At 42.6% G+C, this 27891-nt stretch overlaps 1 protein-coding gene across 4 annotated transcripts in view; it reads left to right on the top strand.

Annotated features, from left to right (window-relative positions):
- The window catches only part of NLK (nemo like kinase), a 202232-nt gene that overhangs the window by 89683 nt on the left and 84658 nt on the right, over positions 1-27891 (top strand). For all 4 annotated transcript variants that reach the window (XR_012228902.1, XR_012228903.1, XM_073565610.1 and 1 more), the window contains exon 2: positions 17520-17649. Coding sequence is in view for 2 of the 4 variants with exons in the window: in XM_073565610.1 (XP_073421711.1) it covers positions 17520-17649 (130 nt within the window). In the remaining 2 variants the exon portion in view is untranslated. The remainder of the gene's footprint in view (positions 1-17519; positions 17650-27891) is intronic.

Here is a 27891-nt window from a genome sequence, read left to right as displayed (position 1 = left end):
TCTCTCTCCAGAGAAACACCAAGCTTGCGGGCCATTTCCCCATTCAGACACATAAAAGCTGGTCGTGAAAATAATGAAATAGGCACACTATCCTTTACAACAAGCTCTATGATCTGTTTTTTTAAATGTATCTACTGTCATTGTCACAGTAACTTTGTCACTGACAAAATATCTTGCAACTGATGGCTGCAAAGTTCTCTGCTCCTTTGTTTGGCTGGAAGAGCTGGGCACTGGTTCATTGGTTTGGATGCAGTCTTTCTCATCCACTGCTTTCAGTACTTCTGGATGAAAGCGCTGTAAATGTCTCTTTAGATTAGAAGCTCTGGTAGGAGCATTTTTATCTTTGCCTGAATATGCACTCATCTTGGCTTCACAGCATTTGTTTTCGTCTGGATCATTTGTCATACACTGACAGACATAATGTTTTCTATCTTGAGTGATGGTGAAGTGTTCAAATACAGCTGATTTAATGTGATGCTTCTTTGACATTCTCAGGTTTTTAATTCTGCATTCACAATCCAAATGACAATTGTTTTTCCTAAAAACAATTGTACAAAATTATTGCCAGGTCGTACAACTGATATAGTGGTCAGTAATACTGTTATTATTCCTCATGTACTCACAGTTAAATGATGCTAAGTTTGTTGAAAGGATAATACTTCTTACAGTCTTCCTCTTCTGAGTAGCAGGCAGCTGTGAGATGCTTGGAAGACGCACACCTAGTATGATCTAGTCTAGAGGAGGAGCTTTACTACTAAGAATTTGCAACACATTTTCACTTTCAGTTTCATACATTGTAAGTAGGGGGGTTGGGGCAGCATGAGGTTAACCAAGTATAAGATTAGATAAGGGCAGTGGAGAACAGTGACACAAGAAGTAAGAAATGTCTCTATCTCCAGCAGAACTGCTTATCACTGTTGTTCATAGTTTGATAGAACATATATATTTGAGTAACATTTATAAAATTCATATGAAAGTTCAATTATGAAATATTAATACATTTTTTTTTTTTTTTTTTTAAAGCTGGAGTCGGTACATTTCTACCGACTCCGACTCCAACCAAAACTAACTCCGACTCCACGACTCCGACTCCACAGCCCTGCTTGCAAAATCAATGCTTTTATTTTGTCTGAATTTGAAGGTTTTTGTTTGTCCACCCGTCTCTTGATGATTGACCACAAGTTCTCAATGGGATTAAGATCTGGGGAGTTTCCAGGCCATGGTCCCAAAATCTCAATGTTTTGTTCCCTGAGCCATTTAGTTATCACCTTTGCTTTATGGCAAGGTGCTCCATCATGTTGAAAAAGGCATTGTTGATCGCCAAACTGCTCTTGGACGGTTGGGAGAAGTTGCTCTTAGAGGACATTCTGGTACCATTCTTTATTCATGGCTATGTTTTTAGGCAAGACTGAGAGAGCCCATTCCCTTGGCTGAGAAGCAACCCCACACATGAATGGTTTCAGGATGCTTGACAGTTGGCATGAGACAAGACTGGTGGTAGCACTCACCTGGTCTTCTCCGAATAAGCCGTTTTCCAGATGTCCCAAACAATCGAAAAGGGGATTCATCAGAGAAAATGACTTTACCCCAGTCCTCAGCAGTCCACTCCCTGTACCTCTTGCAGAATATCAGTCTGTCCATGATGTTTTTTCTGGAGAGAAGTGGCTTCTTTGCTGCCCTCCTTGAGACCAGGCCTTGCTCCAAGAGTCTCCGCCTCACAGTGCATGCAGATGCACTCGCAGATGCACTCACACCTGCCTGCTGCCATTCCTGAGCAAGCTCTGCACTGCTGGTAGCCCGATCCCGCAGCTGAAACACTTTTAAGAGACGGTCCTGGTGCTTGCTGGTCTTTCTTGGGCGCCCTGGAGCCTTTTTGGCAACAAGGGAACCTCTCTCCTTGAAGTTCTTGATGATGCGATAGATTGTTGACTGAGGTGCAATCTTTCTAGCTGCGATACTCTTCCCTGTTAGGCCTTTTTTGTGCAGTGCAATGATGACTGCACGTGTTTCTTTAGAGATAACCATGGTTAACAAAAGAGAAACAATGATGCCAAGCACCAGCCTCCTTTTAAAGTGTCCAGTGGTGTCATTCTTAATCATGACAGATTGATCTCCAGCCCTGTCCTCATCAACACCCACACCTGTGTTAATGGAGCAATCACTGAAACGATGTTAGCTGGTCCTTTTAAGGCAGGGCTGCAATGATGTTGAAATGTGTTTTGGGGGATTAAGTTCATTTTCTAGGCAAATATTGACTTTGCAAGTAATTGCTGTTAAGCTGATCACTCTTTATAACATTCTGGAGTACGGTATATGCAGATTGCCATTAGAAAAAATGAAGCAGTAGACTTTGTAAAAATTAATATTTGTGTCATTCTCTAAACTTTTGGCCATGACTGTAGTTTTCAATGGCACAATTTATTTTACCATATAATGTACTGAAAAACGGGATAACAAACTCCCAGGTGGGGTGAAAAAAAAAAAAAGTGCAGTGCTGCAAATTTTTTTTTGGGTTTTGATTTTAGAGTATATTGTGGTAAAGTAATGGCAGCAAGATTCTCCAGGTCAATACAACTTTATCAGGTTTTTTTAAATATTTTAATTGTTAAAGAATTCAGAACCTTGAAAAATAAAGTATCACCATTTTTCTCAGACATGTAACATTTTTTTTGTCCTATTGTTTTCATTAAATATGTTTTGATAAATCAGACTTTTAGGCAAAACAATGCCAAATATATATACACATTATATAGAGAGATAGATATAGAGAGAGAGAGAGAAATTTTTTTTTTTTTTTCCCTTGTATGGGGAATAGTTTGGTGATTTAAACTTTATTTTTGTTTTTAAAAGCTTTTTTTTTTTCTTTAGTTGAATCTGTATTGAGTTGATCATTTATATTCTGCGACACTACTTTATTGTAGTATAACTAGAAGTTGTGATTCTCCCATGAAGTCCAGCCTCTGGCTAATCTGCCCAGGAGGAGTAAAATGGCAGTCAGCGGGGCCTTCAGCAGGCTCTTGGCAGCCATGTTTACCAAGGTAACCTAACCAGCAGGGCTGTGGAGTCGGTAAGCCAAACCTGCGACTCCGACTCCTCAATTTCCCTTACACCAACTCCGACTCCACGACTCCGACTCCCACACATATTGCTTATATTTAAGTGAAAAATTTATTGTAGTACAATGTGAACCTCAGACATTTAATCATTTTTATGATCCAATAATCAAGATATTTAGATAGAACATAATATATATTGGTGTACTACCCGGTTTTCATTCTTTTTGGTACAGATACGGTATGGATAGACAGATATGGATAAATGGATAGATAGAGCAGATTTCTAATCTGCTTTTGCTATTGAAAACATTATCTATGAGCTCAAAAACCTTTCAGGTGATGCAGTTTTTTAAAAAGATGATCAGCTTTTGCAGCTGAAAAACGTATCCTCAAAAAACACAGGAAAAACGCTGTGTGTGAATGTAGCCTTAGATCAGGAATATAACAGCCATTTATAGGACATTTCATAACTTTCCCAAACTCCTATGAAAAAATATTCAGCACATCCTGCATTGAACTACTGTACCCAATTTATTATATATTTTAGGAGTCGGTCCATTTTATACCGACTCCAACTCCGACTCCACCAAAATGAGCACCGACTCCACGACTCCGACTCCACAGCCCTGCTAACCAGTCGACTCTTTAAACCGTTGTGCCATTTGTGTTGCTGTCAGTGATTACATGATTGATCAGCAGCGATCTGAGCTCGCTCCCGCCGCTGCTGTTGTAGATAGACGCCAGTTACAGTGGGAGGATTAAGGGTCCCGTTACATTTAGCGATGCACCAGCGATCCCGATAACTATCAGGATTGCTGGTGCATCACTAAATGGTCGTTAGTGAGCTGCCAAGCAGGCAGATCTCACCAGCGACGCAGCAACGATCCAGCGATGCTCGGCGGTTGCTCCTTGCTGTCAGCAGCGATGATGACGGCTTCCGCCTGCGTCGCCAGTGGGACGCCAACTAGAAGAAAATGGCCCAGGACGTTCGAGCGCGATCAGCGATATCCAGCAGGGGGGCGCCTTCGGAGGTATGTGTCACGTAGCGAGATCGCTAGCGATATCGCTGTTGCGTCACAAAATCGGTGACGCTTTAGTGCTATAAAAGGCCCTTAAGTATTTGATCCCTTGCTGGTTTTGTAAGTTTGCCCACTGACAAAGACATGATCAGTCTATAATTTTAATGGTAGGTTAATTTTAACATTGAGAGAATATCAAAAATAAAATCCAGAAAATCACATTGTATAAATTTATTTGCGTTTTGCAGTGAGAAATCAGTATTTGATCCCCTACCAACCATTAAGAGTTCTGGCTCCTCCAGACCGTTAGATGCTCCAAATCAACTCATTACCTGCATTAAAGACAGCTGTCTTACATAGTCACCTTTATAAAAGACTCCTGTCCACAGACTCTATTAATCAGTCAGACTCTAACCTCTACATCATTGGCAAGACCAAAGAGCTTTATAAGGATGTCAGGGACAAGATCATAGACCTGCACAAAGCTGGAATGGGCTACAAAGCCATGCGTAAGGCACTGGGTGAGGAGACAACTGTTGGTGCAATAGTAAGAAAATGGAAGAAATACAAAATGACTGTCAATCGACATCGATCTGCGGCACAATGCAAATTCTCCCCTCCAGGGGGGTATCCTTGAACAAGAGGAAGGTGAGAGATCAGCCTAAAACTACACCAAGGAACTTGTTAATGATCTCATGGCAGCTGGGACCACAGTCACCAAAAAAAGATATGTAGCACATTACACAGTAAAGGTTTAAAATCCTGCAGTCCCCGCGAGGTCCCCCTGCTCAAGAAGGCACGTGTGCAGGCCCGTCTGAAGTTTGCCAATAAACACCTGGATGATTCTGTGAGTGATTGGGAGAAGGTGCTGTGGTCAGATGAGAGAAAAATTGAGGTTTTTGGCATTAACTCAACTCATGGTGTTTGGAGGAAGAGAAATGCTACCTATGACCCAAAAAACACCATCCCCACTGTTAGGCATGGAGGTGGAAACATATTTTAGGGGTGTTTCTTTGCTAAAGGCACAGGACTACTTCACTGCATCAATGGGAGAATGGATGGAGCCATGTACCATAAAATCCTGAGTGACAACCTCCTTCCCTCCACAGGACATTAAAAATGGGTCGTGGCTGGGTCTTTCAGCAAGACAATGACCCAAAACATACAGCCAAGGCAACAAAGTGGCCCAAAAAGAAGCACATTATGGTCATTGAGTGGCCTAGCCACTCCAGACCTTAATCCCATAAAAAACTTATGGAGAGAGTTGAAGCTCCGAGTTGCCAAGCGATGGCCTCAACATCTTAATGATTTAGAGATGATCTGCAAAGAGGAGTGGACCAAAATTCCTCCTGACATGTGCGCAAACCTAATCATCAACTTCAAAAAACATCTGTCTGCTGTGCTTGCTAACAAGGGTTTTGTCACCAAGTATTAAGTCTTGTTTGTCAGAGGGATCAAATACTTATTTCTCACTGCAAAATGCAAATAAATATATATAATTTATACAATGTGATTTTCTGGATTTTATTTTTGATATTCTGTCTCTCAATGTTAAAATTAACCTACCCTTAAAATTATAGACTGTTCATGTCTTTATCAGTGGGCAAACTTACAAAATCAACAAGGGATCAAATACTTATTTCTACCACTGTATGTAATACAGTTGATGTCTGCTGTTGATGAAGCGGGCTCAGCTCCTCAGCGTACTAAGTACACCCTTCATGCTGTGACTAAAATGTGTATTATAGGGGTTGTCCAGTTACACAATTATACTTAAAGGTTTGTCTCATGACAGACCTTTATGGCATTTTCACAAGCTATGGCACAAATTACTGGAAATGTGACGTGCATGTACACATTCAATCTCCCCATTCACTGCTGTAGGAGGCCTAAATTTAGCCAGGCGCACCTGCAGTCTGTTTGGGATCGGGGAACCCTTGTTCTGGAGTTAAGTTGTGCCATAAGACATTAATGGCATAGTCTTTGGAAACAACCCCTTTTAACGCTAAATACGCATAGACTGGTTTTGGGAGCTCTGTGTTCGACAAAGGAAGTTTCTTATGATGGCATGTTATTAATGCTGTGTGTGGTCTTATTTAAATAGATAAGCCAACACCCTTTTATCATAGATGATGGTGATGGGGAGGGGGGCTGGCTTAGCAATTTTTTTTTTTTTAAATAACACTAAGGTAGACATGTATATATACATAAGTAATATTAGAATAGATTCTTCAGTCTTCAACTAGCCTGAAAAAAAATCCTGCTAAAAACAGACTGAAGTCTGGAGGTAATATACAGGTGTTTAGCATGTTGGTGCAATAAAGTTCTGCACTATTTTGGCTATGTGTAAGCTGTTTCAAATATATATAATTAAAAACATATGTGACATGCACAAATGTGAACTTGTCGGTCGGACAGTGTTCACACCACCCACTGACTGAAATACAAAAATAAGAAACAGAATGACAAATGTGCAGAAATACCCTGCGGTAAAACACATAAAAATAATCAGCAAGTGCTGGTGAAAAGATGACGACAAATACAGGGTATTTAGTCGATAAGTTTTTTTTGCACAAAAATGTATACCAAGCTACTCCACCATGTCAAGGTAACCCTTAATGGAGCAGTCCCTAGCTAATGTATTTAAAACCTGAACATGTGAACAGTGTCTAAATGAACAGGACCCAGACAGGCGCTTAATAGTATGGGCACATGGTGTAAGGCAGCTTTTTATGTGCATGTCACACGAGAGGGGTGGGGGTCTCTCAAACCAAGCATAAGCAAGGAGAAAATGGAATAAAAACACATGTGACATGCACAAATGTGAACTAGTCGGTCGGACAGTGTTCACACCACCCACTGACTGAAATACAAAAAGAAGACACAGAATGACAAATGTGCAGAAATACCCTGCAGTAAAACATATAAAAATGATCAGCAAGTGCTGGTGAAAAGATTGCAACAAATACAGGGTATTTAGTTGATACTTTTTTTTGCAAAAAAATGTATAGCAAGCTACTCCACCACGTCAAGGTAACCCTTAACGGAGCAGTATATATATATATATATATATATATATATATATATATATATATAATTTATTTATTTATTTTTTTTCCTGATGTTGGAAGTGTCTGGTGCCAGGACTGCCTGTTTGTTCTGTGTGTTTGCCCACGATTGTGTGTTATCCCGCACAGCTGAGCACGAGCGTGATTCTCCCCCAGCAGGCATGAGTTTGAAGTTTCTTAGTGGTTGGGCTGTTAAGGCCTGGAGACTCTGCAGATCGCCCCGCTCTCAGGCCTGGAGACTCTGCAGATGGCCCCGCTCTCAGGCCTGGAGACTCTGCAGATGGCCCCGCTCTCAGGCCTGGAGACTCTGCAGATGGCCCCGCCCTCAGGCCTGGAGACTCTGCAGATGGCCCCGCCCTCAGGCCTGGAGACTCTGCAGATGGCCCCGCCCTCAGGCCTGGAGACTCTGCAGATGGCCCCGCCCTCAGGCCTGGAGACTCTGCAGATGGCCCCGCCCTCAGGCCTGGAGACTCTGCAGATGGCCCCGCCCTCAGGCCTGGAGACTCTGCAGATGGCCCCGCCCTCAGGCCTGGAGACTCTGCAGATGGCCCTGCCCTCAGGCCTGGAGACTCTGCAGATGGCCCCGCCCTCAGGCCTGGAGACTCTGCAGATGGCCCCGCCCTCAGGCCTGGAGACTCTGCAGATGGCCCCGCCCTCAGGCCTGGAGACTCTGCAGATGGCCCCGCCCTCAGGCCTGGAGACTCTGCAGATGGCCCCGCCCTCAGGCCTGGAGACTCTGCAGATGGCCCCGCCCTCAGGCCTGGAGACTCTGCAGATGGCCCCGCCCTCAGGCCTGGAGACTCTGCAGATGGCCCCGCCCTCAGGCCTGGAGACTCTGCAGATGGCCCCGCCCTCAGGCCTGGAGACTCTGCAGATGGCCCCGCCCTCAGGCCTGGAGACTCTGCAGATCGCCCCGCCCTCATTCTGTAATAAGCCCCCCCTGTAACCTGAAAGATAAGAAAAACAAGTTAGATTATACTCACCCGGGGGGGGGCGGTCCGGTCCGATGGGTGTCGCAGTCCGGTCCGGCACCTCCCATCTTCATACGATGCCGTCCTCTTCTTCCCTTCCTGTAGTGGCTCCGGCGCAGGCGCACTGCTCTGCCCTGTTGAGGGCAGAGCAGAATACTGTAGTGTGCAGGCACCATACTTCTCCTGATACCTGCGCACTGCAGGACTCTGCTCTGCCCTCAACAGGGCCGCCCCCTCCGGTGAGTATAATCTAACGTGTTTTTCTTATCTTTCAGGTTACATCGGGGGCTCAGGTAAGCCCCTGATGGCGGTGGCCGCAGCTGATAGGCAAAAAAAAGGTTACAGATTCCCTTTAAAAGTTATTTTTTCATTCCTATTACTTCTGGGATATTGCTAGCACTTGTTTTGCCATCCAGCTTGTCCTATTGCAGGAGGATTGTGAACACCACAGCAGGGTTTTTATACTTTCCTTCATTAAATAAGATTTGGTTCAGGTGATCACCTAATCAGAAGCACATTAAGTAGAATGAGGTGTACTCTGGTTGGAATTCACCTGACACTGGAATGGAATGGTTGTCAAACATGCAGAGAAGCTGATTTTTAGAAAACTGTGCAGTGGTCTCTTAATTTTTGCCAGAGCTGTATATTGATGATTTTTTTTCCTCACACATCCAACTGTATTCCTGTACGGTGGAGTGCGATGCTGCCTTTAGTTATAATTAAGGATGCAGAGTCTCCTAATGTACCACACTAATGTAAACTTAACCCCTTAATGGCTGCCGATACGCTTTTTAACGACGATGAGAAATAAGGGAATAGCTCCCCCCCCCCCCAGCGTTAGATAATCTCTGGGGTCTCGGCTACCGGGGGTACATGATTCAGGTCTGTTTTTACCGTCCCCAGTCTTGTGATCGCCATTATTCACTGAATAACGGCGATCGCTACTTAAAAAAAAGTCCAATTTCCCATTCATTTATCCTCTGATATGGTCTAGCATACCAGAGGAGAGAAAGATTGGGTCTCCCAAGCCCTCCCTCTGGTACCACAGACGTCCCCGGACCTTCTCTGTCCTCCGGCCATCCCGTCTTCATGGAAGAAAATGACGACATCTGCCTGCCGGTACCCTGCAACAATAGGAGATTTTTCCTATTGGTTTATTTTGATCACTGTGATGGACTCAATCACAGTGATCTAAATACCTTAGGTAAAAATAATAAAATAAGTGTTTTTTCCATTTTTTGCAGTTAGGGTGGTGGTGGGGGTTAATGTGGGGTCGGGGTTGTGATTAGGGGTTGAGGTTAGGGTTGGAGTTAGAGTTGGGGGGGTTTCCACTATTTAAGCACATCTAGGAATCTCCAAACGTGACATGGTGCCCACTATTGTTTCCAGCTTCCTTGTATCCATCACTTATTTTTTTTTCTCTTGGGCTGATAACGGTAAGTGAGGCCAGAGTTGGCACTGTGGTGCGTGCAGGTAATGGTGTCTTCAGCCTGTTCTGTTTAGTATGGCACAGCATGAGTTGTAGAGAAATCTGCACCCATCTGTTACTGCACAGTTCTCCCTCTCCACATCAGAGACTGTAGTATAAAATATTTTTTAATATATTTTTTATATAAAACTGGATGCTTCCTGTAATTATTTCTTTTAATCTTAAAAATAGGATAAATGTATTTAAACCACTGTTGTCATTAAGTTCTCAGCCATCCTATCTGATGACAAGGACAGAAATAAAGCGGTTGCTCTATTCATTCTCTATAGCACTGCCAGAGATGGCATTCAGTACTTGACTATCTCCGGTAGTCCCTCAGAGAATGAATGGTTTCGTGGTGTGCTCGCGTGGTCGCCGCTTCATTCCTGTAGGGCATTTTAGAGCCCTGTTCTCAGGATTGTTGGAGATCCCAGTGGTCAGATCCCGACTGATCCGCAAGTTTGTCACCAGTCCTTTTGAATAAGTAGCATTTAATGATGGTAATAACACCTTTAATTTATAGATTCCCTGATCCTGATATTTTGGCATGGAATCGCTATGTACTAATCTCAGATTATATACAATAAACAGCACGGGAGCCGTATACACATCTGTAATCCATCTACAATGTGGAGCGCACGCGTACTAAATATACTGCCAACAAAGCTGCATTGGGAAACTTCATGGATTTCCAGGTGTCCTTTGATTTTGCGGACATGCTTAATTTTGCTTCACTTTTAGGGATTGCTCACACTGGCGTGTGTTCTCTCTTTCAAGAGAAACGGGACGATTTATATTAATGACTCTGCTAGAACTGTTGAGTTTGATCCTAGTGTCATCTGCGTGTGATGCAATTCTCTCATACGAGAGGATTGTATCACGAGTACAGAAAAGATGGAGAACTTAATTTCTCCATTGTCTCTGTGCACGTACATTGGTCTGCACTTACATGACATCTTGAGTGCAGTTTCACATGCCCCCATAGACTTGTGTACGTGATCCGAATATCGGAGCCACTTGCAGCGTGCAAATTGGCGTGAGAAAATAATCGCAGATCTGAGCTGCCCCATAGAATAACATTGGGGACGAGTGTTATCTGAGAGTTCATCAGATAACGCTGGGCCGTGTTACACGCCAGTGTGAGCGAGCCCTTATGTGGTAAATGATTTCCAGTATTTTTACCCCATTACACAAATGTTTCCTGTCAGCTGTAGATCTGTGATAACAACATTGTATGCACAGAACAGGAATTCTGCCAAAACTGAAGTAGGCGTTTGGGTTAATGGCGCGCAGTGTCTGCTGGGGGCCGCCACCAATAGCCCCCTTGTTGAGCAGACCCTTTTTAGGGAAGAATGTTATTTGTACTAGGAGGTCATGATATTTTCCTTCCTTCCTCATATAAATGCCTTGTAGTCTGCTGATCTAAACTTGCATGTTTATGGGGGAGATGGCGCTTTGCCAAAGAAGTGTGCGTCTGACAGCTGTTTTATGTGCATTTCTGGCATTATTGTGAGACTAGACTAGATTTGGCTTAAAGGGTCGCTGTTTCACAAGAAGAGTTTTGACAAGTCATCAGTTAATTGGTAGAGTGCTGAGACTCGAGGTGCATTTACATTGCAAGATTATCATGAATGACGGATTGTAGAAACGCTCCTCTCGTGATTATCTTGCACTGCAAATAGGCTGCCGACCTCCCGATGAACGAGCAAAATGTTTTTTTTTTCTTTGTCGGGCAAATTGACTTATAAGCAGGCTTAAAGCTTCGTGTTCTCGGCAGTGCTTCGTATCGTGTGCTTGTGCTGCCGACAACAATGGCAGCCTGTGCACACTGGGCGACATGTTAGATTGTCTGCACATCGTTTAAAAGTCTGTTCACACAGAGTACGCTAAACCACAGCCGATCGGTTCATGCACATAGACCCTAAGCTCTCGTATAGAATACACTGTGTTCCAAATTATGATGCAAAAAATATTTCCTCATATTTTCTCTAAATTACCTATATGAATTGCAGTCATTGTTATTTTCCAGTCATCTAATATTCTAGTATAATTGCAATGTTTTTGAACAAACTGCCTATGAAAACAGTATATTTTTAAAAATAAGAAACACTCAAAATGCATGTTCCAAATTATTATGCACAGCAGAGTTTTCAACCTTTTTATTTTTACTTTGAACAAAAAAAGGTCAATTGTGAAATTATAAGCATTATCAGCTTATTACAAAATGAAATCAAACAGTTTTCAAGTCATAACTTTATTCTAGGTGATGTTACATTTGCACATAGGACCCCTTGTTCGAAAGAAGCTTCTGAACTCTCTCGTCCATTGAATTTGTCAGTTTTTGGATGGTTTGTGCTTCAATTGTTTTGCATGTGGACAGAATACCCTCCCAGAGCTGTTGCTTAGATGTGAACTGCCTCCCGCCATCATAGACACTCCTTTTGATGATGCTCCAGAGGTTCTCAATGGGGTTGAGGTCAGGGGAAGATGGTGGCCAGTGGCCACACCATGAGTTTGTCCTCTTTTATGCCCATAGCAGCCAGATATGCAGATGTGTTATTTGCAGCATGAGACAGTGCATTATCATGCATGAAAATGATCTTGCTGCGCAAAGCACGGTTCTTCCTCTTGAACCGTGGCAGGAAGTGCTGTTTTAGAAACTCCACATAGATTATGGAGTTCATCTTTACCCCTTCAGGGATCCTAAAGGGGCCGACAACCTCTCTCCCCATGATTCCAGCCCAAAATATTACTCCACCTCCTCGTTGTTGGCGCCTTAGCTGTGTTTTCATGGGGTGTCCATCAACCAGCCATCCTCCACTCCATCCATCTGGACCATCGAGCGTTGCACGGCACTCATCGGTGAACAAAACATTTTGGAAGTCAGTCTTCATGTATCGTTTGGCCCACTGGAGCCGTTTCTGCTTGTGTGCAGTGGATAGAGGTGGTCGACAGGATGGCTTACACACAGCTGCAAACCTCTGAAGGACCCTGCATCTTGTTGTTCGGGGGACGTTGGAGGCACCAGCAGCTTCAAAAACTTGTCTGCTGCTATGACAAGGCATTTTTGCAGCTGCTCTTTTAACCTGACGCAATTGCCTGTTGGAAAGAGTCCTCAATTTTTCCTTATCAGCACGCACACGTGTGTGCTGGGAATCCGCTACATACTTCTTGATTGTGCGATGATCACGATGAAGTGTCATGGCAATGTTGATTGTAGTCATGCCTTGACCTAAATACTCCACAATTTGTTGCTTCTCAGCAGCCGACACATCCTTTTTCTTTCCCATTTTGGCAAAAAATTTAGGCTGCTTAATAATGTGGAACAGCCTTCTAAGTAGTCTTGCTTTTATTTGGACACACCTGCCAAACTAATTTGCACAGGTATCTGCAATTGCTTTCAGTGATATAAAGAGCCCTGGCACACATCACCATCAATGAGTTTAAATGACAAACAAAAAAATTCTAACCTTATCACTCCTAAACTCTTTTTGCATAATAATTTGGAACACAGTGTAGACTAATGTCAGCCGAACCCGCAGATTAATGTCTGGTTTAACTGACCGTCTGAAGCGCAAGGGGGGCCTCGGCTGACTTATGTCGGGGAAGTAAAGATCTGTCCTGTCTGATCACGGACTGCTGATCCTGTTTTGTACTCCGAGATGAGCCATTCTCATGGAGAACACAGTAGCACTAGGCAGAGCAATTGCTTTTGTATGGAAGAGATGGTCAAGGTAGCTGCCGGCTGGACAATTGTTGGCCCAATGGCCACTTAAGGCTGACCCCTGCCACATCCTGCCATTGTGCTGTTCCTGTGCGGCCCACAGATCAAGACAACCAAATTGGTGCAAACAGTAGCGCATCAGAAAATGCGGCCTCTACCCACCTGGGGTATCCATTTCATCAGTATCTGAATCCATAGGATGCCAACAGTGGTGACATAGACTAGTTGTCGGCTCCCTCTTCTGCCATTCAGCCTGTGCAACTGCATCTCTGCCCTGCAGGCGCCATGTCACGGGATCATGCCAGCTGCCCAGAGCCTTAGTCCGCCCATCGCACAGAAGCAGTACATTGGGTGCAATGTATTGAGTGTTTTTATATTTTATTTTTTTTCGGTCAGTACTTGTGAGAAATTGCGGGGCTATCATACTTTTGTGGTGTATGTGGAAGGGGGCTGTCGTGCTGTTTGGGTGGGCTGTGGACACATACTTGTGGGGTGCATCATACAGTGTGGTTGGGCAGTGGGGAGGACATACTTATGGAGGGCTGTTTGGCTTTCAGATTGTGGTGGGCCTTATCACTTGTGTGTGAGAAGCCGTGAAGCATCATACCATTTAGGGGGAGATGTTAATCAAGAATGAATAACCAGAGCAGAATGATTTACAGCTTATTATAAACGTTATTATAAACAGTAAGTGCATGGCTCCATGGACTAGCATTGGTATATGTTTTGTCGGATTGCACTAGGACCGATAATATGCTCGTCTGCACTAGGGCTGTGGAGTCGGAGGAGGTGTTCATTTTGGTGGAGTCGGAAATGAGGTCTGTATAAAAAAGACCGACTGACTCCTAAAATACCGTATGTAATAAATTGGGTTCAGTAGTACAATGTAGGATGCTGTGTAAATGTTTTCATAAGAATTTGGGAAACTTTTGAAATGTTCTATAAATGTCCGTTCTGTTCTTGATCTGAGGATCTTGGCTCTTAGTTGAAATGAATCTGTGCTGCACTTTGTCCATGCTCAGTAGTGACCAGTGCTGTGGAGTCATAGATGAGATGAATCTGTGCTGCACTTTATGTCCATGCTTAGTAGTGATCAGTGCTGTGGAGTCATAGATGAGATGAATCTGTGCTGCACTTTGTCCATGCTCAGTAGTGACCAGTGCTGTGGAGTCATAGATGAGATGAATCTGTGCTGCACTTTATGTCCATGCTCAGTAGTGATCAGAGCTGTGGAGTCATAGATGAGATGAATCTGTGCTGCACTTTGTCCATGCTCAGTAGTGACCAGTGCTATGGGGTCATAGATGAGATGAATCTGTGCTGCACTTTATGTACATGCTCAGTAGTGACCAGTGCTGTGGAGTCATAGATGAGATGAATCTGTGCTGCACTTTGTCCATGCTCAGTAGTGATCAGTGCTGTGGGGTCATAGTTGAGATGAATCTGTGCTGCACTTTGTCCATGCTCAGTAGTGATCAGTGCTGTGGGGTCATAGATGAGATGAATCTGTGCTGCACTTTATGTACATGCTCAGTAGTGACCAGTGCTGTGGGATAATAGATGAGATGACCAATAATACTGTGGGTTTGAGGAAATTGAAGAGTCTGAGTTGGTGGTTTGGCTTACCGACTCCACAGCCCTGCACAATTATTATTCTGCTCAATATTAAATAATACAAATTAATATAAAATGGTAGGCAGAATTGAGTTTGGCCCCACAGTCTCTGAGACCTCTTTGAAAAATTAATTGCCCACTCCTGATCTAAGATGTATGGGGGGGCTTTTGTCATATGCAGGATTTGGATGTTTTATACTGGAGTGTTGCATTAAACAGACTGTAATATAAATTTTATATCCTAGTTCAAAACAATCCATTCAGTTGAGCTATCTGCCTATTTTCACCACCGATTGTTGGGCGTCACTTGCTAGGGGTCTAGGTACTAAAAGTTTGAGTCTTATTATTGAACATGTATTCACTTAATGGTTTTTTCTAACTAATTGGATTATTTATTATAGCCAGTCTAAATCTGAGCTTTTGTTTGTTTTTTTTGTTTTGTTTTGTTTCCCAGCTATTTAGCACTAACTATCAGTTTAGTATTTATTAGTGTACGACAATGGATTTTAGATAGGAAGTCCAGAAACATATGAGACCTGACCAACAACTCTTTATCTAGCATTTCTGGTTTTGATATGTACGTATGTGAGGAGCCGAGTACTCAGTATGGCTCGGTGGCTGGAGACTGAATACACTTGAAATTAGCTGGATTCATAAAATGGTCATCTGAATATTGGAATATACAGTAATTCAGATATTTTCAAAGTACATACATCAGTCACATTATGTCCAGGGTATGCATTTACTGTTGTGTGAAAGTGTTCGCCCACTTCCTGATTTTCTACTCTTTTGCATGTTTGTCACACTTAAATGTTTCAGATCACCAAAACTAAATTAAAATATTAGACAAAGATGACACAAACAGAAAATGCAATTTTTAAATGAAGGTCTTTATTAAGGGAAAAAGAAATCCAAACCTACAGGGCCCTGTGTGGAAGTGATTGCCCCCCCTTAATAACCTAATAACTGTTTGAGCCTCCCTTAGCAGCAGCAACTGCAATGAAGTGTTTGCGATAACTGGCAATGAGTCTTTTACAACCTTCTGGAGGAATTTTCGTCCACTCATCTTTGCAGAATTGTTGTAGTTCAGCCACATTGGAGGATTTTCAAGCATGAACTGCCTTATTAAGGTCATGCCACAGCATCTCAAACAGATTAAAGTCAGGACTTTGACTAGGCCACTCCAAAGTCTTAATTTTGTTTTTCTTAAGCCATTTAGAGGTGGACTTAGTGATGTGTTTTGGATCAGTGTCTTGCTGCTTCAGCTTGAGGTCACGAACAGATGGCCGGACGTTCTCCTTCAGGAATTTTTGGTAGACAGCAGAATTCATGGTTTCATTTGCCACAGCAAGTCCTTCAAGTCCTGAAGCAGCAAAACAGCCCCATACCATCATATTACCACCACCATATTTTACTGTTATGATGTTCCTTTTCTGAATTGCTGTTAGTTCTGTGCAAGATGTAATGGGACATACACCTTTGAAAGAGTTCAACTTTTGTCTTGTCAGTCCAGAGAGTATTCTCACAAAAGTCTTGGTGATCATCAAGATGTTTTCTGGAGAAACTGAGGCAATCTTTTGTACTCTTATTGCTCAGCAGTGGTCTTCGTCTTAGCCATGCAAGCCATAAGATGGTCTCTTTCTTATGGTGGAGTCATGAACGCTTACCTTAACTGAGGCTAGTGAGGCCTGCAGTTCTTTGGATGATGTTGTGGGGTCTTTTGTGACCTCTTGGATGAGTCATTGCTGCGCTCTTGAGGTAACTTTGGTCGGCTGGCCACTTCTGGGAAAGTTCACCATTGTTCCATGTTTTCACCATTTCTGGATAATGGCGCTCGCTGTGATTCACTGGAGTCCCAAAGATTTAGAAATGGCTTTATAACCTTCTTATAGATCTCCTTTACTTTGTTTCTCATTTGTTCCAGAATTTGTTTGGATTGCGGCATGATGCCTAGCTTTTGAGGACTTTTGGTTTACTTCAGGTCCTATTTAAGTGATTTATTGTGGCAGTAATCAGGCCTGTGTGTGGCTAGGGAATTTAAACTCTGCTTCCCAAAAGATGTGATAAACCGCAGGTAATTTGTTTTAAGGTGGGGTGGGGGCAATCACTTTTTCGTACAGGGCCCTGTAGGTTTGAATTTCGTTTTCCCTTAATGAAGTCCTTCATTTAAAAACTGCATTTTGTGATAACACAAGTAATCTTTGTTTAATATTTAGATTTGTTTGGTGATCTGAAACATTTAAGTGTGACAAACATGCAAAAGAATAGGAAATCAGGAAGGGGGAAAAGCTTTCTCACACAACTGTAATAATGTATGAAGTTTGTATTGTGAATTGATCCGTTTTCAAACGAAATGTCCAGTCTCCCGCATGGAAGTAATTCACCTCCAAACCGAGAACTGCAATATATTTTTATGGAATATACTAGTACCTGCTTAAATTACACTCTACAATGTCATTTTTTTTCTCGTCTTATGTAAAATGATACAGCATAGCAAGGTTACATCACCGAACAAAAGAACAAAGCGCATTTCTTATTGCTCATTATTACTGTCTGGACAATGTCATTGTTGTAATTTTTTTTTATATATATATTCTAGGTCTGTAACAGATCCACGAGATGGAAAGAGAGTTGCTCTCAAAAAGATGCCCAACGTCTTCCAGAATCTAGTCTCTTGCAAAAGGGTCTTCCGAGAATTGAAGATGTTGTGTTTTTTTAAGCATGACAATGTAAGTAAGAAAGATGTGTAACTTCTGAACATAAATGTCTCTCTTGCTGCTGTTGTAGATTGTACAGCAAGTTGCCCCTTATTATGTAATACCCTTCATTCCATATATTTTTTTCAGAGGTAGCAGCAGGTAGTCAAAGGCAACTATAGAGAGGAAAACAGAGAAGCACCCATAGCATCAAGATCACACTCTGGGGTTAGGGATGAATCCCACTCTGTGTTGTCCCCACACAAGAGAGAAGAGACCCTTTGAGTTGTAGCAACAAAAATCCCTACAGGAATGAAGCTGTGCAGACACATGAGATCTAGTGAGCACCGCAGCATCCTTGACACACAGGGTTTGGATCCAGCATGTACTGCAGGGAGGGACAGGTCCACATGAGAGAACTCGGGAGTCTGAAAATGAAGAAAGAATGCAGTCTGGAACTTAGTGCAAGTTTCTTAACTCAAGTTACCACTAGTGATCGAACATACTCTGATAACCGAGTGACTTCGGTGTGCTCAAATAATATGTTAAAGTCCCCACAGCTGTTTGACAGTCACAACACATGCAGGGATTGGCTGACTGTTAGGCAATCCATGCATGTGTTGCGGCTGTGCGAGAGATGCAGGCACGGGGACTCAAACATACTATTCGAGCACCCCAAAGTCACTTGGTTAGTACATGATCATGCTCAGATAATACCTTATCCGCGCACGTTCGCTCATCACTAGTTACTACATGGGGTATTCCAGGTTTGTGATGAAAGTCTGCAGTCATTTTATGTAACTGCAGACTTCTGAATCCTTATAGCACGCACACCGTCGCAAGTCTCCAGTGTCTGTGAGAGTGTGCGGTCAAATGACTGCAAATATGCAATTTTGTGAACGTGCAGTCACGTGCTGACTAGATGGGTCAGCCTCGATAAATTCACTTGTATTGAGTGAGGCAGCAGACATCTAGTCGGAATGTGGCCATAAGTGTGCAAATGGCAGATACTTTGATGCTCGCTCTCACCCTGGAGACTTCTCGCAGTGTGCGTGCTGTGAAGATTCAGAAGTCTGCAGTCACATAAAATGACTGCAGACTTTCATTCCAATCCTGGCCATACACTTTAACCCGCATATCTTCCACTTCTCATGATTGAGTAATAGACTGTGGTCATTGGTGAGACAAAGACACTGCTTTGGTATTGCTGGTAAGATTCCAGTGGGAAAAAAATACGGTGGGCTAAACACAGTATGTGTTGCAGCTATGTTACTCCTCTGCTTTCACTTTGTATCTTGGTAGGGTTTTATGGCTATTGTTTGTTTTTTGTTTTGGTTTTTTTTGTGCAAGAAAATATTGAGTTTTGTGCTTTCTAAATGTGCAAAATAACTTGTAAAACAGGTTGTGTGATCAAAGGGACTGCTTCCATGCTCGCAGTAGTATTTTCATTTATTCTTTTACTCTAACCTCAAGTGTTCTCATTTTTAATTCATCTGCTTTCGGCATAGTTTAGCCTCTTGCTTCTTGTTTCCCGTCTCCTCGAATCCCAGGTTTGTGATACTTCTGTTTTGCTTTGTATTATTGACTAGCACCAGCTGTTCCTTCATTTGCATAAAAATATTTGCAAATGGTTTTGTTATAATATTATCCGTAGCTCTGCCTCCGAGAACAGGCTAAAGATCTATAGGAGAGAATGCCTAACATGATTGCATGGAGCTGCCCCGTCCTTTCATCAGAACTGGCTTTCTAATCGAGCATTGAAGTCTATTGAGGTCATTGCTGTGTTCATCTATTGTGGGGATACATTCATTGCAAAGTAGGCTAAGCAAAAGAAAACAAGGTGTGTTATATGCACAGAGAGGCTAGTGGCTGGCCACAATCATTGGCATGATATATATATATATATATATATATATATATATATATATATATATATATATATATATATAGTCCATGCTATGTCCACCCTCTGCAGAATTTTTAATCTTTTTTTTTTTTTTTTTTTTTTTTCCCCAAGTGCATTTTAAAATAAAAAAAATGTCCTGCCGCTCGGTGCTTAGATAAACGTTCCCGCCTGCTTGTTTTCCATGTGTCTCCACCCTCCTTTCTTTGACAGGTCTAGCTTCATAGAGCCCGAGAAGAGCAGAGATAGAGGGGAACCCCAAGCAGGTGGGAACGTGTATGTAAATGATTGGCCTCGACATGAAGCACCAAGCATCTGCACACGATCAGTAAACGCTGCAGGATGGACGCTGCGTGCTTGTGCAGCATCCAACCTTCAGCATCCCGATGTTACAGCATAGTGGATGGGATTTTAAGAAATCCTATGCCCACCATGTATCCGGAGAAGGACATGCTGTGCATCTCTCCAGAGCACAGCATGTCAATTTCTCTTGCACGAGCCTCCGCAAGAGAAATTTCACCCATAGAAAGTAGTGAACTCAGTGAATCAGCACAGTTCTGTAAACACATGTGGATTCCCCTGCGTTCAATAGACGGCAGCTCTTTGGACGCTGTTAACATGCGCTGCATCCAAAATGCTGCCACTTACGGATCATGTGCACCCGGCACAGGATCATATTTAAATACAAACCTCTGCAACTCCACGGTAACCGACCTCAGAGGTGCTGTGTAGTCGGATCCTCTGTCATATTCCCTACTCTGTCCTTTATTTCAGACTAGATTACGTTATCACAAAGTACAGTATAATTGGAAAAAGCAACAAAAATCCCTTGATCATAATGTGGCGTATTGTAGATGGGGAAGAGCAACTCAAACACCAGTGCCAAATGCACAAGCTCAAAATATACAAGGAGAACCGGGAGAACAAAATAGAGCATGCGGTAACTGACATGTAAAAACATCATTTTTTATTAAGGTAAAGTACTATAGTTAATACAAAGGTAACACTGTGCTTGACCAGACAAAAGAGACAGTATCAACCCAAAATACCTCACTCCTCTATCAAGATGGAGAATGAGCCCCTGACCGCATCCCCATGAAGGCCCGTTTACTGCGCATACAAGTGTAAAAGACATGCACCCAAATACGAAGTCCAAAGTTGGACATCAAAAGGTGAAAGTCAGACAGTGCGCCAGTGTAATAGGGTACCGCAGCATAATGCAGTGAGGTAACATAAAATACAGACCACAGGGGAGCTTACCGGGAGAAAGAGGAGCAGGGGGACCGGGCTATGCCACCCTCGACGCGCGTTTCGTGGCTCCTCAGGCCGCTTTATCAAGAGGATTCCGTGCCCCCGAAAGAACAGGCGAAACACGCGTCGGGGTAGGTCGCGGTGACAGCTCGGTCTCACATTCAGGTATTGCTGAACTATGTTTCAGTAGCTTTTATATGGTTCATTTTCCACCATACGGATAGGACTTTGTCCGCTTTGTAGAAATCCAGGCACTATGTTTAAAATGTGAATTGTCATTTGGGCGCTTTATATAATATGGATTTTTTAGCGGTATTATTCCCTGATTGAGTGGGTATGTTATGCCATTTTTGCACGGGTCAATGTTTTATGTAGTGAATACGTAAGTGTTTTTTGTCCTTAAGCTGCCAGCGATTTTTTTTTTTTTGTTATATTTTGAGGCTACTATGTATCACTATATGTAATATGAATTTCAGTAAGAATAAAAACCTCTATAATTTGAATTTCCCTTGAGAAAGGCATTTCACGCCGAAATGCGCGTCGGGGGGGACACACACCAGTCGGGTTGCCTCCTACCCTTACCAGGTATGACTTTAACACCTTACATTCTTATTACATTTTACTATCCATTATGGATACATGCCTGGTGATGTGGATTTCATGAGGCTCATTGTGGGATGCGCAATTTTGCTATGAGCAGGTATAATTACATCTATCTTTGCTGACAGGCACCATATATGTGCTTTATACTTTTTCCTTCCCCTTCCTGACATATGTGTGTCCTTTGGTGTATTTTCTGCATGCACAAGCAGACTTGGATTTTCCATGCCACTGTGTTTTTCATATGCTCTGGTCTTATTGATTGTTTAATAAATTATATTTTGATTATTATATTTTCTTGTGAGATTCTTGGTCGTTTGTTTTTCCTCCATATATGTTTCCAGTGCGACTTTCTCAATACTGTCCTATTTCTCATATATTTCCTTGCTATAGTTTTACAATGTCATTCAGTGATTGTACCTTTATTCCAGCTATATTTATCTGAGCAAGTGATCTATCCATGAAGTGTGTATGGTATGTATCACTATATGTAATATGAATTTCAGTAAGAATAAAAATATCTATAATTTGAATTTCACATTCCTTGTGCCACTTATTGTATTTGGCATCTAGTGTTTATTAGTCATTACGGAATGTACCGATGGTTGGTTTTGGGGTTTAAGGACTATTTTGTATACATATCTCTGTACTTGGCCACATTCATGTCACCTTTAATGGCAACCAGTCGTTCTGTCCCTGCAGCTGAAAATCACCCCAATAGCATGATGCTGCCACCACCACTTTTCACTGTTGGGATTCTCTTGGGCAGGTGATGAGCAGTGCCTGGTTTTCTCTACACATACTGCTTAGAATTATCACCAAAAAGTTCTATCTTCGTCTCATCAGACCAAAGAATCTTATTTCTCATAATAAGCAAACTCTTTCTCTTTCCCCCATGACGGCACCACGGAGAGAGAGAGGGATCTGCCCTCAGGGACAGGAAACCTACAGATGAAAAAGACGGTACCTCTCTCCCACATCAGTTGGTTTCCTGTCCCTGATGGGGAACCTACAGCACGTAGATGTAAAAAGATGCCTGGTCCAATATTTAACAACCACGAGGGAGTTTAGGAAGGATAGGGCTGTTAGTTTGCTTTCAGGGTCCTCGGAAGGGTCAAAAAGCATCGAAGGCCACACTGGCGAGGTGGATAAGAGAAGCCATCACCCTATCCTACTCTTGCGGGGCGGCCATACCGGAGGACGTAAGGGCCCACTCAACCAGGGCAGGGGCATCATCCTGGGCAGAGAAAGCAGGCGCTTCAATAGATCAGATATGTAGAGCTGCCACTTGGTCTTCCCCCTCTACATTTTTCAAACATTACTGTCTAGACTTGACCTCCTCTTCAGATCGCACCATTGGGAAAAGGCTTCTGGAGGCAGGGTCCCTCCCTAGATGTACAATCTTTGTAATTCTCTCTGTGGTGCTGTCATGGGGGAAAGAGAAAATCGTTGTTACTTACCGATAACAGTATTTCTCTGATCCCATGACGGCACCCGTACATCCCCTCCCTTTCACACACACAGGTGTGCACATAAGAGTGAGTTAGTTAGCTTTAGTACTTAGCCACGCGGTGCCTTTGTTAAGCTTAATTTGATTAATGTTGGATTTTTTTTATAACAGTTTGAGTTGCAGCTGAGAGTTCTGTGTAATGCTCTGTAAACCAACTGATGTGGGAGAGAGGTACCACCTTTATCATCTGTAGGTTTCCAGTCCCTGAGGGCGGATGCCTCTCTCTCTCCGTGGTGCCGTCATGGGATCAGAGAAATACCGTTATCGGTAAGTAACTACGATTTTCATATGTCTGGCACTGAGAGGCTTCCGTCGAGCCGCTCTGCCATAAAGGTCCAACAGATGGAGGGCTGCAGTGATAGTTGACTTTGTGGAACCTTCTCCCATCTCCCTACTGCATCTGTGGAGCTCAGCCACAGTGATCTTGGGGTTCTTCTTTACCTCTCTCACCAAGGTTCTTCTCCCACGATTGCTGAATTTGGCTGGACGGCCAGGTCTAGTAAGACTTCTGGTGGTCCCAAACGTCTTCCATTTAAGGATTATGGAGGCCACTGTGCTCTTAGGAGCTTTAAGTGCTGCAGATATTCTTTTGTAACCTTGGCCATATCTGTGCCTTGCCACAGTTCTGTCTCTGAGCTCCTTGGCCAGTTCCTTTGACCTCATGATTCTCATTTGGTCTGGCATGCACTGTGAGCTGTGAGGTCTTATATAGACAGGTGTGTGCCTTTACAAATCAAGTGCTATCAGTTTAATTAAACACAGCTAAACTCACTCCAATGACGGAATAGAACCATCTCAAGGAGGATCACAAGGAAGTGGACAGCATGTGACTTAAATATTAGTGTCTGAGCAAAGAGTCTAAATACTTATGACCGTGTCATATTTCAGTTTTTGTTTTTTAATAAATTTGCAAAAACCTCTACATTTGTTTTTATTCAGTCAAGATGGGGTGCAGAGTGTACATTAGTGTGTGTATGTATGTGTATCTCTCTCTCTCTCTCTCTCTCTCTCTATATATATATATATATATATATATATATATATATATATATATATATATATATATATATATATATATACACTCACTGGCCACTTTATTAGGTACACCATGCTAGTAACGGGTTGGACCCCCTTTTGCCTTCAGAACTGCCTCAATTCTTCGTGGCAGAGATTCAACAAGGTGCTGGAAGCATTCCTCAGAGATTTTGGACCATATTGACATGATGGCATCACACAGTTGGCGCAGATTTGTCGACTGCACATCCCTGATGCGAATCTCCCGTTCCACCACATCCCAAAGATGCTCTATTGGATTGAGATCTGGTGACTGAGGAGGCCATTTGAGTACAGTAAACTCATTGTCATGTTCAAGAAACCAATCTGAGATGATTCGAGCTTTATGACATGGCGCATTATCCTGCTGAAAGTAGCCATCAGATGTTGGGTACATTGTGGTCATAAAGGGATGGACATGGTCAGCAACAATACTCAGGTAGGCTGTGGCGTTGCAACGATGCTCAATTGGTACCAAGGGGCCCAAAGAGTGCCCAGAAAAAATTCCCCACACCATGACACCACCACCACCAGCCTGAACCGTTGATACAAGGCAGGATGGATCCATGCTTTCATGTTGTTTACGCCAAATTCTGACCCTACCATCCGAATGTCGCAGCAGAAATCGAGACTCATCAGACTAGGCAACGTTTTTCCAATCTTCTACTGTCCAATTTCGATGAGCTTGTGCAAATTGTAGCCTCAGTTTCCTGTTCTTAGCTGAGAGGAGTGGTACCCAGTGTGGTCTTCTGCTGCTGTAGCCCATCTGCCTCAAAGTTCGACGCACTGTGCGTTCAGAGATGCTCTTCTGCCTACCTTGGTTGTAACGGGTGGCAATTTGAGTCACTGTTGCCTTTCTATCAGCTCGAACCAGTCTGCCCATTCTCCTCTGACCTCTGGCATCAACATGGCATTTCCGGCCACAGAACTGCCGCTCACTGGATTTTTTTTCTTTTTCGGACCATTCTCTGTAAACCCTAGAGATGGTTGTGCGTGAAAATCCCAGTAGATCAGCAGTTTCTGAAATACTCAGACCAGCCCTTCTGGCACCAACAATCATGCCACGTTCAAAGGCACTCAAATCACCTTTCTTCCCCATACTGATGCTCGGTTTGAACTGCAGGAGATTGTCTTGACCATGTCTACATGCCTAAATGCACTGAGTTGCCGCCATGTGATTGGCTGATTAGAAATTAAGTCTTAACACACAGTTGGACAGGTGTACCTAATAAAGTGGCCAGTGAGTGTGTGTGTATATATATATATATATATATATATATATATATATATATATATATATATATATATATATATATATATATATATATATATATACAGTGCCTACAAGTAGTATTCAACCCCCTGCAGATTTAGCAGGTTTGATAAGATGAAAATAAGTTAAAGCCTTCAAACTTCACACAAGAGCAGGATTTATTAACAGATGCATAAATCTTACAAACCAAAAAGTTATGTTGCTCAGTTAAATTTTAATAAATTTTAAACATACAAGTGTGGGTCAATTATTATTCAACCCCTAGGTTTAATATTTTGTGGAATAACCCTTGTTTGCAATTACAGCTAATAATCGTCTTTTATAAGACCAGATCAGGCCGGCACAGGTCTCTGGAGTTATCTTGGCCCACTCCTCCATGCAGATCTTCTCCAAGTTATCTAGGTTCTTTGGGTGTCTCATGTGGACTTTAATCTTGAGCTCCTTCCACAAGTTTTCAATTGGGTTAAGGTCAGGAGACTGACTAGGCCACTCCAACACCTTGATTTTTTGCCTCTTGAACCAGGCCTTGGTTTTCTTGGCTGTGTGCTTTGGGTCGTTGTCTTGTTGAAAGATGAAATGACGACCCATCTTAAGATCCTTGATGGAGGAGCGGAGGTTCTTGGCCAAAATCTCCAGGTAGGCCGTGCTATCCATCTTCCCATGGATGCGGACCAGATGGCCAGGCCCCTTGGCTGAGAAACAGCCCCACAGCATGATGCTGCCACCACCATGCTTGACTGTAGGGATGGTATTCTTGGGGTCGTATGCACTGCCATCCAGTCTCCAAACGTCACGTGTGTGGTTGGCACCAAAGATCTCGAGTTTGGTCTCATCAGACCAGAGAACCTTGAACCAGTCTGTCTCAGAGTCCTCCAAGTGATCATGAGCAAACTGTAGACGAGCCTTGACATGACGCTTTGAAAGTAAAGGTACCTTACGGGCTCGTCTGGAACGGAGACCATTGCGGTGGAGTACGTTACTTATGGTATTGACTGAAACCAATGTCCCCACTGCCATGAGATCTTCCCGGAGCTCCTTCCTTGTTGTCCTTGGGTTAGCCTTGACTCTTCGGACAAGCCTGGCCTCGGCACGGGAGGAAACTTTCAAAGGCTGTCCAGGCCGTGGAAGGCTAACAGTAGTTCCATAAGCCTTCCACTTCCGGATGATGCTCCCAACAGTGGAGACAGGTAGGCCCAACTCCTTGGAAAGGGTTTTGTACCCCTTGCCAGCCTTGTGACCCTCCACGATCTTGTCTCTGATGGCCTTGGAATGCTCCTTTGTCTTTCCCATGTTGACCATGTATGAGTGCTGTTCACAAGTTTGGGGAGGGTCTTAAATAGTCAGAAAAGGCTGGAAAAAGAGATAATTAATCCAAACATGTGAAGCTCATTGTTCTTTGTGCCTGAAATACTTCTTAATACTTTAGGGGAACCAAACAGAATTCTGGTGGTTTGAGGGGTTGAATAATAAATGACCCTCTGAATAAACTTTTCACAATTTAAAAAAAAATTAAACAAAGAAATAACATTCTTTTTGGCTGCAGTGCATTTCACACTTCCAGGCTGATCTACAGTCCAAATGTCACAATGCCAAGTTAATTCCGAATGTGTAAACCTGCTAAATCTGCAGGGGGTTGAATACTACTTGTAGGCACTGTGTATATGTATATATATATATATATATATCTATATATATATATATATATATTATATACAGATATACTGCTCAAAACAATAAAGGGAGCACAAACATGGAATTTTTTAGCTTACAATAATCATTTTTATGTTTTAGTGCTCTGTATATATATGTGTGTGTGTGTATATGGGGCCAAACATTTAGTTAAGTAAGGGTTGACCTAGTGATGTACGACCCCTTTAAAGGTTATCTGTCAACACGTTTGGCTATCTAAACTATACTGCTCATAAAAATAAAGGGAACACTTTTCCCAACTTTTTCCAACTGTCCTCCCTGTGTGTCTCAGATCAGATGTGGTGTGGTTCATAAATCATACCCTTTAAAACTGGTTTCGCCCTATGAACAAGTGTTTTTCCTTGTTTGTTGAGGGATTGACGTCCTGTTTAGAAAGGCCAATAATTGGAAAATGAGTTCCTAGGAAAGCTTGTTTACTTTTATTGACCAATATAAATGCCCAATAAGATTTGTGTCTGAGAGATTCGGGAAAAGAAACTTGCCTACTTTCAGTGTAGGTTTAGCATAAGCCCAAAGCTTAACAGCACACTCAACTGCATTCAGTCCTTCACCTATTAATAGCCTGCTTGTTTGTGTAATGATAATGCCCATTACTGACTACACACTGCAGTATAATTATATAATTGATTGATTTCTTAACAGAGAAGTTGACCTGAAATACAACTCATCTTCTAAAAATAGTGCTAATAACCCTGGAACATGAATATAGATTTCTCAGGCTTATTTGTGGAGCTACTTTGAAGGCCATGTTGGTGATTCTCTTGTGAGCCCGTTGTGGCTGATTTATAAGCTATAATAATGAAAATAGATTGAAATTCAACTCTACCAAATGTATGAAACTATACCAACCACCCAAACCGGAATACTATTTTCAGACAACTTTGATTCTTCAGGATCTTGTTTTTTTTTTTGTTTTTTTTTCATCTTCCGTTGGTAGCACTTTGTATTTGGTGACCGGGTCATGCTGCTTCAGTT

Source organism: Dendrobates tinctorius, unplaced genomic scaffold, assembly GCF_039654945.1.
Source record: "Dendrobates tinctorius isolate UK_male_01 unplaced genomic scaffold, ASM3965494v1 ptg000016l, whole genome shotgun sequence".
Lineage (NCBI taxonomy): Eukaryota > Metazoa > Chordata > Amphibia > Anura > Dendrobatidae > Dendrobates > Dendrobates tinctorius.
Note: the sequence above shows the minus strand (reverse complement) of the source record. Positions and strands in the feature narration are given on the sequence as shown.